The sequence below is a fragment of the Aplysia californica genome, unplaced genomic scaffold, assembly GCF_000002075.1.
Source record: "Aplysia californica isolate F4 #8 unplaced genomic scaffold, AplCal3.0 scaffold00611, whole genome shotgun sequence".
In the NCBI taxonomy this organism is placed as follows: Eukaryota; Metazoa; Mollusca; class Gastropoda; order Aplysiida; family Aplysiidae; genus Aplysia; species Aplysia californica.
Window position 1 is genome coordinate 369,205 of NW_004797881.1, and position 13,438 is coordinate 382,642.

The window sequence follows — 13,438 nt, forward strand, 5'->3', positions numbered from 1 at the left end:
GGGGGTGGTTGCTCCGTTGTCACTTTCAGTGGACAGTAGTTTGTATTTGTAGATGTATTGTTAATCATGTACATGTTTTCTTGAAAAGGCTGAGTTTGAGTGTGGTTGGTTTTGTGCAATGTCAAATCCTTTTTATGATTTCAAGGCATGAAATATAAAATCCTACCCTACATGCCTGATACTAGCATATGGGGATAATGTGGATAGCAGTCTCCGAATCACAAGTGATGGATTTAAAAAGAAAATGGGTTGATTTCAAATAGCGTAGTGTTTCCATATATTTTTAAAAAAGACAGATTTGACCTCTATGATGACACAGATGACGAGTCTGCTTCTTGTGTTATTGGTAATTGGTCAGTTTTTGGCCATAGCCAAGATACATAAAGAAAACGAGATGACAATCGAGGCATTTGTCTGAGAGTAATGTCCCTTGGCTTGATTGTATTGTACTATTTATGTGCTTTTCGTTATTTTTTGACACTGCGTCATTGAATATGCCCAAAATTTGGGGGGGGGGGCATTTTTTGTGTTGAATTATTATTGTCAGTTATTTTTATCAAATAATGGCACATTAATAGACGTGGATATCTTGCAAAGCATGCTGTCCGTCAAAGTTAATCCTGAGTAGTGTGGGAGTTGCAGCAAGATTGTTTTTCTGGAGCATTATAAATTCGCACAATCTCTGTGATGACACAGATGACGAGTCTGCTTCTTGTGTTATTGGTGATTGGTCAGTTTTTGGCCATAGCCAAGATACATAAAGAAAACGAGATGACAATCGAGGCATTTGTCTGAGAGTATTGTTCAATAGTGTGTGTTCTTTGTATTGTTTTATCTTTCTGTACATGCGTTTCATAACTTTGAAATGTGGGTGGTTGGCGGGTGCTGTGGTGTGGTTTGCTTCTTCTTTCGTATAAAAAATCTTATCGTCCTTATCTCCCCTCCGTTTTTTATTTTTGTTACTCTCTTGTAACACCTCTAATCTTCTGGCGCTCATATGACCTTATGCAGTTGCGAGTGCCGTAAAATCTGTACTGAAACTGAAAAAAAAACTAACTTTGAAATTTGAAATGCTTACATTTTGAAAAACTTCCTTTGATGGTAAAAAAATTTTTCTTCCAGGTGTCTGTGATGGTTCTTGCTCACACAAGAGAGCTGGCTTTTCAGATCAGCAAAGAGTATGAACGTTTCAGCAAGTACAACAACAATGTGAAAATTGCTGTTTTCTTTGGTGGCATGAATATCAAGAAAGACGAAGAAGTGCTGAGCAAAAACTGTCCCCACATTGTAGTTGGCACCCCAGGCAGAATTCTTGCTCTTGCAAGGTCTAAAGCTCTGGCGCTGAAGAATGTGAAACATTTCATCCTGGATGAATGTGACAAAATGCTGTCTGCGCTTGGTAAGTCATCAAAGCTTTTTTCTTTTAGATGAATTACAGAATGGGGTGGCATGTGTCAAAATTGAGAGTTCAGGGATAAGAAATAGATTATTTTCAGTATTATCAAAGCAATGAGATGATTGCCGTTTCATTGTTGCTTTTTTGCTTTTGTATTTCCTTGAGTACTGTATGTAAAATGCTACACCATCTTTTGCATCGCCTTACGTAATGTTTTAAGTGAGCTTTTTAATCTCTTCATTGTTCAGTGTGTACATCGTTGGAAGTGTTCCATTTCAGGTCCTTTTTAAACTCATTACTATTAGTTTTTTCCTTCTCCATGATGACACAGATGACGAGTCTGCTTCCTTTGGTCAAAGGTGTTTGGTCAGTTTTTGTCCACCCACTAGAGATCATTGGATATGTTGATGACACTCGAGGCATTTGTCTGAGAGGTTGTTTTTTTTTTCCATTGATGTCTTCATTAATTTAATGTGATGTTTTAATGTTTATGGTTTTTGCTTATCTTTTTTCATAGATATGCGAAGAGATGTGCAAGAAATTTTCCGGATGACGCCCCATGAGAAGCAAGTCATGATGTTCAGTGCCACCCTGAGCAAAGAAATCCGCCCAGTCTGCAAAAAGTTCATGCAAGATGTAATTTCCTCCCATCAACAACCTTCTCCTGCTCCATGTCCCTGGCCGATCTCAGCACCTCCCGGCTGATGATGTCCTACTCTTCAACGGCAATTTTGTCAAATTATTCCTCTTCACAACATCACAGCGCGCACACACAGTTATGGTAGTGCTAAAACACTGCAGTTCCATCACTAGATCAGATCTTAGTACTTAATCCTGCAATGTAAAAGCCATTAAAACATGCCTAGTAACAAAATTTCATAGAGAAGACATGGTGTATTCTGAATTGATCAGATACTTCCAAAATAATGAAGACCAGTAGTTCTCTTTCAAGTGCTTGAGAAACAACAAACACTCCAAGTCAAACCATGGCAGTCTAGAAATATACTTGGAGCACAAAATCAACGTCCACTACCATTAGCGTTAGGGACTGGTCGACACCAGGAGAAGCCTCAGAGACCGTCTGCGCTGAACGCGGGCGGTGAACTGGGCTTATAGAATAGCAATTTGCCTGTCCCACCCACCACAGCAGATAGACACCAGAACTAAAGAATGAAAAAGTTGATTTTGAAATGTCAATAGATCAGATCGTGTTGGCCAACAGATCCGAAGCATGTATACAGCACACAAATTACAAGGGTACAAGAATGCACAGAATTTGTAATCGCACAAAAGCAACATCCAACACACAACCCAAAGCTTGGTACGCCTCGGCGTCCATGGCAAGAAGTCGAGAAGAGCTTCAGCGTCCCAGTGGCTGGGTAGCCTCCGGCGTGGTCTTGGGGATCCTCGGTACTGATGTCATAAGCTCTGCGCGAGTGGGCAGCCTCGGAACCTCATCTGGAATGGTTGAGAGATGGTTCTTTAATTGTCCACTGTGCTGTTGCTGTTTGTGTTGTGATCTTGTGGGTGGAGGGAGAAAGCACCAGGCACTTGTGTGTAGAGCTAATTGTTAAATGATAAGAAATTCATTTTGAGTTGTGATACTGCTACCATATATTGAGATAAGTGGAGGTGGGGGGTCTGATTAGTTGTGTTGTCTGTTGTCCCATTTGTTGTAGAGTAGCAGAAAATGGTCTATAAATATATTGTCGAATTTACAATTTTCCCTCTGTCTTGTGTATGATCTCAAAGTCTGGTAAACGGAATTGCAACTTGATGATTTTTATTTCCCTTTCTTAATCATAACAACTGTTTATTGTCCGTATGGTTAGCTAGTGTGTTTCTTTACCATGAGCATGTATTTTCAGCCTATGGAAGTGTATGTCGATGATGACTCCAAACTGACACTGCATGGACTGCAACAGCATTATGCGAAACTGAAGGACAATGAGAAAAACCGAAAGCTGTTCGAGTTGCTGGATGTGCTCGAGTTCAACCAGGTACAGTTATTTTGTTGTGTTTGTCTTGGTTTGGCAATTTTGGAAAAAATGCATATATCTGTGCAATTCTACGTTTTGCAAGTATAGTTTTTGGTAAGTGGGGTTACCATATTTTCTTTTGAGTACTCGGGGGGTCTACGCCTTAAATCGATTTGAAATTTAAATTTTTCTTTATACTAAAATTGACAATTGGGGGTGGTTAATGTCTCATTTTTAGTTGTGAGTTGTGTGATCTGAAGCACTGTTCAAGAGTGGTGTTGTGACGGGGTGGTTGCTGCTAAAGGACGTATATCTGCACATTGCCAGCAATCATAAAAGTGTATGCACACATGTAAGTTGGGTGGGGAATTGCCAAGTGTTTTTCTGTCGGTGGTGGATCTCGTATGGTGAAAAAAATTAGTCTGAGGGGAGTCAATTTCATCAATCAAAAAACAGTAATGCATTGAAATATTTTTTACCACCCTGATAGTCCCAGCCTTGGCTTCTGGTCATTAGGTAGTTAGGTGGATATCACTACCAATGTCATTGATGCAGACTTAAAATTTTTGTTTTATTCCTGTTTGTAACTTATTTGACATTTATGTAATGGTAGTATTTCTACTGTCTCATCAGGTCATCATTTTTGTCAAAAGCATTCAAAGATGCATGGCACTTGCTCAGCTTCTACAAGAACAAAATTTCCCAGCTATTGCTATTCACAGAGCTATGACACAAGAGGAAAGGTGAGGATTTTAAATATTTTTGTATGTCAATTTTTGAGGCGCACTGTAATCCTCCCTCAGTATCATGCTTCCAGGTCTGTTTTTGGGGGGAGGGGGGGAAGGGGGGTGCGCATTTGAAAGGTGGGATAAAATGAGGTCAAACTTGCTGTAATTGCTACCTGTCCAAGATAATCACCTTTGCAAACGAAGTCCAAGACAACCACTTTTCTCCTCAACCATGGGTGGCGATCTTTGGGATTTGGACTTTACTTGGCTGTTAGGTTCCCATGTTTTAATCAGAGATTTGCTTTACTTGTTTGGAAAGTGTAATGTTTAATGTCTAAATGGTGTTCCTCTTATTTTTGTTAAGTGTTAGTATTGAGTTTGAATTGGGCTGTTTACTGATCATCAAACAATTGTAGTGCTGACTTCATTTCATGCAAGGGTATGTAGTGAATTTTATTGCTTTAAGTCTTTGCTTTCACATATTCACCTTTGTCTTTCACAGATTGTCAAGGTATCAGTCTTTCAAGGACTTTCAAAAAAGAATCTTGGTTGCTACAGATCTGTTTGGCAGAGGCATGGACATTGAGAGGGTCAACATTGTTTTCAACTATGACATGCCAGAGAACTCTGACACATATCTGCACAGAGTAAGTGGAAAAGTGTTAGTGGTGTGCAATGTTGGTTCAAATCTGGAAGTCAGTGGGTTTTCAGATCTCGAGGAGCACAGTTGACAATTATTTGTCTATTGTGAAAATGAAAGCAAGATGATATAAGCTGCAGGGGTCACATTTTTGTCTTATGTTTGTTCTTGTTATAGTTGATAAAAATTATGAATTAATCTCCATTGTCCTGCATTACCCAGTGATGAAAAATGGAATTACCATTTGAAAATGTCATGAAACCAACAACCGCGGCAATATTTACTTCTGAGGGTATGCTACAGGATGTGATATTTTGAGCAGTGATAGTCTCCCTTTACAAAATAGCCCAGCAGTTTGTACTTCTGGCTCTAAGTGGTCCCCTTTTGCACTTGCATCATCTTGTTTTTACTTCACATTCATTGTGTTGTGCTTGTAACACAGATGTTTTCACTTAGGTCTTGCCTTGTATACAGAATCGCCTGATTTATCTTGATAGGGACTGTTTACTCGCTATAGTTGCTGAATGCACGCCCAACACTGCTTTAACTGCATGTTTTACCGTTTGGCCTGATCCTCTGATAAAATGAGGCGGTAAAGTGAAAGTAGAATCGTTCTTCTTTCAAGTTTCTGAGTAGTTGAAATTGACCCAGAAATGGTGTGTGTGTGAATTTGAGTAAACATGATGTAATGCTGTTGAATCCTAGACGGATCAAAGAACACATACAAAGCTCATGTCACAATCAAACATATTTTTAAGACACTAGAAGAGGTAACCTATAACCCGAAATTCTGGAAGTTGACTCATGGAGATGTTGGGAATGATACAGGTGAAAAATGCTGAAGTAATGTTTGATCTAGTGCAAGATAAGTTTCTTAGAATTTTATCATTTCCAAATTATTGTTGTTATCAGATGTTAGACAGGCTGGAGGTGAAACCAATAGTATCTTTCTGGTTGGTATAGATATCTTGTGGAAAAAACATGGTGCAATGCCCAGTGATGAAAAATGGAATTACCATTTGAAAATATCATGAAACCAACAACCGCGGCAATTTTTACTTCTGAGGGTTTACTGCATCTTAGTCTGAAATTTTCGAAATAGTTAATTAATTTGGTACTTTTTTGCGTCCCAAGTTTTTTTCCTTCTCTAATGCGGTTGTAACTTTTGTAATGGTGTCACTGTTTTGAATTAGATTTGGTACGTTTTTGCATGGGTTTCATGGCAGACAAGTTACATGTTTGTATGTTTTTGCCCTTCATTCTAAACTAGCCTGATGTTGAGAAATTTTTCTCAACTTTGTTTAAGTTATTATATAGTCAAAAAATCTTTTCTTGTTTTGTTTCAAGTGTATGAAATTAAATAGATTTAAAGCTGCTTGCTGAATTATTTTAGGTTGTATAATGTGCAGATGAGTGTTCACAGAAGTTTCGTAATTGACAATCTTACATCACTGCCTCTTCAGAAGTGACACTTATATTAACTCTTTAAAAATTCATATAGGTTCATCAACTATTCAGCTATCATATCGAGTGACTTGCTTTGGTATTTACTTCAGTTCAGTGTGTCCATTCGTTGTGTAATTATTTTTAGTGTAACAGGCCGCTTCTCGGAAAGTGAGTACATGCTTAGGTCGGGCAACTAAAGTTGCGGAAGGTGCTGTGTAAAATGTCTTATGAAAAGTGTCCAGTAATGCCCAATGATGAAAAATGGAATTACCATTTGAAAATATCATGAAACTAACAACCGCGGCAATTTTTACTTCTGAGGGTATACGGCTTCTTAGTCTGAACTTTTCAAAATCACTTGGGTAGCCTACTTTTTGCATCCCAGACCTCCTCAAATGCAGTTGTACCTTATGTTATGGTTTCTCTGTATTGAATTAGATTTGGTACGTTTTTGTATGGATTTTGTGGCAAACACGTTTTAAGGTTCATTTTTTTGCCCTACATTCTGAACTAGCCTGATATTGAGAAATCTTTCTCAACATTGTGGAAGTTAATGTTTAGTAATATATATAGTCCTTTCTTGTCTTGTTTCAAATGTAGGAAATTGAATAGATAAAAAGTCCTTGAATTGTGCTTTCACAAAAGTTATCAATTTTGTAATTCACAATCTTTCATCACTACCTAGAAGTGACACTATTTCCTTGGTTAAATGTCTCATGAAACATTGTTTTTTTTGTTTTTGTAAAGTGTTTTACGGCGCTCGCAACTGCATAGGTCATATGAGCGCGCGGGACACACCTAATATTTTCAGTTGGTAGGAAATTTTGAATTTTGCCCGGGTGGCGGCCGAAGCCTACTCTTATCGATTTTAGACCACCAAGGGATCTTTAACGTGCGCAACTTACGGGCCCTCCGAGATTTTTCGTCCTTGTCCGAGAAGGCTAGGTGTAGATCTTTCCTACCAGATCAGGTGTGTGGCAGAAAGACAGCAGTAAGGAGGAGCCAAGGAGTAGCAGTAGAAAGGCTGCAGAAAGAGTCAGGAGCCCAGAGGAAGGGGCAAAGGAGGTTAGGGGGTGAAGGGGTGGGGGCAGAAAGTGGAAATGAAAGCAGACAACAGAACATTGCTAGAGAGCAGAAAAGGAGGTGAAAGGAGACAATTTTAGAGAAGAAATTTTTTCGGTTTTTCGGTCGCTACCCGGATTCGAACCCGGGACCTTTGAATGAGAGGCCAACACCTTAACCTCTAGGCCACGAGAGCCCCCTGAAACATTCTGTAATGCCCTGTGATGAAAAATGGAATTACCGTTTGAAAATATTATGAAACCAACAACCGCGGCAATTTTTATTTCTGAGGGTATATACTACAATATATAATCCCACTGGCTGTTGCATGTACAAAAAAAGTCTTGCGGTTTCATATTTCGGTCTGCTAATATTCAATACTGTTCAGGTTTGTTTTTTTAAAATAATTTTGTTTTGTTTTATAATTTTAAGCTGTTTAACCCACTCAGTACCATTGGATTTCCAGTAGGAAGATGGCTCAGGACCACGCAAAGGGGAATAAATCCATGTTTGTAATGTAGTGGGTATTTTGAAAAAATCATTATAAAATAACCAATCCATTGATCAAAAAAATCTTGAAACTTCTTCACAAATGAATAAATTTTAATTTAAAAATTACTTGTTTATTGTGTGTGTAGACTATTTCATAATTGAAGATAAAATCAGCCGAGTTGTAGTTCTATATCTAGATCTAGTCATGTGTTCCTCATTGACCTCGTTCTCATTTTCCGAATCACCCCCCAAAGGCACAATTAGATCACCAGCAATGTCACTTTCACTTCAATTGCTACCTTTCTGTGGGTTTTCTCCCCCCAGCACTGATATTTTCATTAAAATTATCCAAAAGTTCGTCTAAATCAGTCCGAACGCGATGCCGGCGGCTTGCGAAGAACGCTCGATCTTAGCTTGCGCGACCCGTGTGAACTGCAGTTTGTTTACATTGAATTTAGTCCAACTAAAATTTCCAGAGTTATGTCCCTATTGCTCTCAAGGAGAGAATGATTATCTATCGAAATGCGGGTTAAATACGATGGTTACTAAGCGTGTACACTTCCCTAGGAACAACGTTACTAGCGCGCAGCCGGCTACGGCCGTTATGGTACTGAGTGGGTTAAGCATTCATGATTTTCGCTGGGATGTGATACTGAACTTTCAACTGAGGTAGTGATGAGTAACGTTCAGTGTTTTTTTTACTCAGCTAGAGATATCATAGTGCTTCCACTCTTCCGTATTTTTACGGAAATCCGTACTTTCTGCCAGTTCCGTACTTGTCCCTCCATCATTATCTACTCCCTCCGTAAAAAAAAAATGCGACAGTGCAGGACTGCCGAAATTCCGTACTCGCCTTCGTATCGTCTTGTATAAGTTACGGATATTTACGGTAATTCTCTCGGCAACAAGTTAACGTTATAGAAACCTGCCAAATTGCGCATTTCCTGCAATCGGACATGATACCGCTATGTCCCAGTCCCATGCATTCATTGCGTGTTGGTCGGCAATACATTTTTTACCTGCAGATGGATCAAAATCTGGCGAACCTTTTGTGCCAACTTCCTCCTTTCTGTCATTCACTCGTTCCTTCTGTCTATCTTCGGATTGTTGCCGCGGCTGGAAAATCTGCGCGTTGATCAAGACTGATTTTGATCTTAGACAGATAATTACTGTCGGAAAGAAACTTTTTTCGCAAATTTTATTTAGATCTAGAGAAATTATCAATGCGAAGATTCTACGGCACGTGAACGCAATATAAGGGCCGCGATGAAAGAAATATATGCTGATACGGTCGTGCCCACTACGGATGGGATCGGCCGACTGCGCTGATCGCCCGACTCGGTCGAACAAACGTGTTTGCTTTGAAACTGAAAACAAACACGTTTGTTTTTGAGGCGATCGAGTCGGACGATCGGCCCGATCGGCCGATCCTGTCCATAGTGAGCACCACGTATAAAATCAAGAATAATTCGAAGTGGTGTTCTGAGGTTGTGACAGGCGACTTTCAGACATGAAAATTTAGAAAAAATGTGGGTATACGCTGCGCAACCGTATTTTGAAGGTACATATTATTCATTATTCCCAGGTTTGCATGCTGTCAATGGTGCGACTACAAATTAATTGAATTGTAGTAGCAATGAAAGGGGAACCTGCTTTTAAACATTTCCAGCATTGGAAAGATATGCTGGCAATGAAGTTGAACAAGACAAAATGTTGGTGAAAAAATAAATATGGACTGTAGGCAATATCTTCAAACAGGCTCGTAAATGCCATTTTCTACCCTCTAAAAGCAGTAAATTTCAATTTCTTCGGGAGCTTCGCCCCCTGTACCCCCACCGGGACGCTGTCCCTGGACCCTGCTGGGGGCCGCAGGGGCCCCCAGACCCCCTGCAGAATTTTCCTTACTTTTCAGCTTCAGCTAGTGGAAGCACTGATCATAGGTGTTCAGAATGTGGACAACAAGCAGGCTTCCTTGGTTTCATATGCGGTGTAGAAAGGGGAGAGTTGACTCTGATGAGAGTTGTACTGCATATTCCTTTTCAAACAAAATGTTACTGGCCTGTGATTTGTATTCTTTTAGGATCCCACTTTATGGGAGTGAATCATGGGAGGGGTTTTAGTAGTTACATGTGGTATTTATGTTGTTTGTGACAAATGTCTTACTGTGCCCAGTGATGAAAAATGGAATTACCATTTGATAATGTATGAAACCAACAACCGCGGCAATTTAACATCTGAGGGTACATCACATGACATTTATTCTTCGTAGAGTGGCCTCTATTTTTGAAATTTACACTAAAGGGTACTTATACTCTTCCCATAGAGTTGATGCTTATTTATGGATTTGTTCACTCGCCTGGTCTCACTTCTTGAGCTGTACCTTTTTGACAGTTTACTTGAATTTGTTTCTCCAGGTGGCTCGGGCTGGACGTTTTGGTACCAAAGGTCTGGCCATCACCTTCGTCTCGGATGAAAAGGATGCCAAGATCCTCAACGAGGTTCAAGAACGTTTTGAAGTGAACATCACAGAGCTCCCTGATGAAATTGACATTTCCTCTTACAGTAAGTTTTTGTGGATTGTACTGGCTATGGCAAACTGGAAAGCATGGTTTCCAAGAGCAGGGTAGTGTTGAAGGCTGCTTTTGGTCTAAGTTGCTTCCTTGATAGGTCTTCTCAAATTGCACCAGTAACATCATGGTATTATATTGATACCTCAGTCACGGCTTTCCGTATCCAAACGGTAACTGTCTTTGATTGTAGCTTTGATTTTGACTTGTCATGACTTGAGTTCCAATTGATTTTTTTACTGCTTACTTCGTAGCCCCCAAGTTTGCACTTATCCTTTGTTCGAGGGGAAAGTCTTATTTTCATCGTGGATTAGTGAACTCCTAGTAAACCTCCGTGGTGGGGCAATCTTGGTCCTTTTTATTTTTCATGATGTGTAGCACAAAGTATCTCCAGTGGTGACTGGTGTGTCTATCATTGGTCAAATTGTGTGCTACATTAAAACACTTGGTGATTGGCATCGTTGGAAGGCAAGCTTGTGTATTGTTCTTCTTGGTTTTTGATCCAGGACATTTGTACATTGACAACTTTTATGGGGGGAGGGGGGGGGGGGGGGGTGTGTACCAGTGACAATTATCAGTAAAAATGGATTTTGCAAAGGTCAGTGTTCATCTCTTCTCTGATTCTTACTCCACTTGTTCCAATGTGTTTGGGAAGTTTGGTCATGTTCATATTTCCCTTTATTTGAAATGCCTATAGCCTTGTGGGTGGTGGAGGGTGACACTAGTTGATCATACTTCTTTACCTTCCCTCTGTTGTTTCCATCTTATTATTTCTCATTATTAAATGACTATATGAGTCTGAGTTGGCTCATTACATGTTTATGTACAAGTTATTATGTAAATTTGAATTAATTTTAGATTGGGAGTCCAGTTGTTGAATCCTAGTTTCACTGTATGCTAGTATTTTTTATATGCTGAAAGACACAAATGAGTTCTAAGGTTGACGCATCAATTGTTAGTTGTTTTGAGATTGACAATGGATACTACACTTGTTTTGTTCCTTGCTCCCAACTTTTTCTCAGAGTGATGATAAAGTGTACTGTTCCGGCTTTTGTTGGCATATTTTATTGTCATGCTTGTCTTCAAGCAGCACAAAGTATCTCCGGTGATGACTGAAGTGTCTATCATCGGTCGAATTATGTGCCACATTAAACACACCTGGTGATTTGGCATCGTTGGAAGGCAAACTCATGCGTTGTGCTTCTTGGTTGTTGATCCAGGACATGTATTTTTACAACTTTTATATGGGGTTGTTTGTACCATTGTGACAATTATCAGTAAAAATTGATTTTTTTAAGGTCAGTGTTCCTCTCTTCTCTGATTCTTCCTCCACTTGTGGTTGGTCCCTCCACTTGTTCCAATGTGTTTGTGACGTTACCGCATGTTCATATTGTTTCCCTTATTATTTGAAATGCCGATAGCCTTTTGGGTGATAGAGGGTCGATCCTACTTCTTTACCTTCCCTCTGTTTCTGTCTGTCTTACTATTTCTCATTACTAAATGACTATCAATGTGCTTCTCTTTACTCAAACAAGTAGGTGGCTTGTGAAAGGACTTTGCTGAGTGTGAGCTTGCTCAATACATGTTGTTTACAAGTTATTTTGTTTATTTTAGTTAGTTTTAAAGATTGGGAGTCCTGTTGTTGAATCCTTAACAATGGATTCTAAGACTGGTTTTGTTCCTTGATCCCAACTTTTTTCTCAGAGTGATGGTAAAGTGTGCTGTTCCGGCTTTTTGTTAGCATATTTTATTGTCATGCTTGTCTTCAAGCAGCACAAAGTATCTCCGGTGATGACTGAAGTGTCTATCATCGGTCGAATTATGTGCCACATTAAACACACTTGGTGATTTGGCATCGTTGGAAGGCAAACTCGTGTTGTGCTTCTTGGTTGTTGATCCAGGACATACCTTATTTCACAATTTTTAACTACCGAGTAGAGGGGACTGCTGCTTTTTCTTTCCTCATCCGTACTATCAATTTCCCCTCCACTTTTGTATGCTTGTCACTCTCTTGTGAACTGCTATTTCCGGGGTGCCTTGATAGTCGAAGCAGACTTTGTGCTGTTGAGGCTAGAAGGTGAGCAGAGTAAGCCCAATTCCCTGTAATGACTTCTCTGTTGACATCCACCCCTTGGCGCTCATATGACCATAGGCAGTTGCGAGCGCCGTTAAACTTTACTAAAAGTACCGAGGTAAAGTTGTTACACGTGTAATGCTCTATTTTTAAATTGTAATGTTTTTTGGACACAATATTGATTGTTTTTGTTTTTGTTTCAGTTGAGGGTCGCTAAAATGGACACTGGCCTGCTTTCCTGGGATCAATGATTCTTGTCATTATGGATGTTGTTTGCACATTGATGTTTTTTAAGTATAACATTGTCACAGCTTCATTTTTCTGATGAATATGTCGTTTCTATTCTTGTAAATAAATGCTCATTTAATATGTTAATGCCTTGTTTCTTTTTTACTTCAAGAAATCAGTTTTTGAAAAATTGTCTTTATTATGGATTGCTGTTAGCTTAGCAAATCAAAATAGAGTATAACATGAAAAGGTATTGGATGAACCATGAATGTTGCCTTGCATTGCGTATGCAGGAGGTAACCTGTAGTCACACTCGTATTGATAGCTTCTTCTGTATAAAAGAGTTCCCAACATCTGTGAAGACGCAAGCAGACACTTGGTAATATTTTACTTTTATTTGTGGAGGCTTTGGATAAACGTTCACGTATAGAACTATTGGAAAAAAATATACCCGTTTCTTTGAGATCGGACCAAATTTTACTTGGAAGCAACTGCAATGTTTTCTTCATTCCTGACAGGCAGCCATTTCATTAGATTTTATAGTGTTGATGGAAGAGAATACACCTTCATGGTAGCTTACATAGCTATATATTGTTACGCTCATAAGATAATTGCCCAAGTCATTTTTTGAGTTTTTGGTTCTGAAATGATGAGCAAAGTTATTATTATAGTTCACTTCGACAAAAGAATAATCCAAAAATATAAAATGGGTGTACTAAAATTTAAGCGTTTCCAATAGTCAATTGTTCAAAAGAAACTTTTTTTTCTCAAAATGGCGAATGATGACAATGGCATTTAATCTTATGAGCATGACGATGTGCTGACT

The 13,438-nt window shown here is 39.2% G+C and overlaps 1 protein-coding gene across 1 annotated transcript in view; it reads left to right on the forward strand.

Annotated features, from left to right (window-relative positions):
- LOC101847838 (spliceosome RNA helicase DDX39B) overlaps window positions 1–12,759 on the forward strand; it is a gene marked incomplete in the record, with an annotated part of 19,832 nt that extends 7,073 nt beyond the window's left edge. Inside the window, 7 exon segments of the mRNA XM_013087624.2 lie at window positions 1,123–1,399; window positions 1,914–2,032; window positions 3,265–3,396; window positions 4,009–4,118; window positions 4,606–4,750; window positions 10,158–10,305; window positions 12,588–12,759. Coding sequence (XP_012943078.1) covers window positions 1,123–1,399; window positions 1,914–2,032; window positions 3,265–3,396; window positions 4,009–4,118; window positions 4,606–4,750; window positions 10,158–10,305; window positions 12,588–12,601 — 945 coding nt within the window.
- Between the last annotated feature and the right edge of the window lie 679 nt (window positions 12,760–13,438).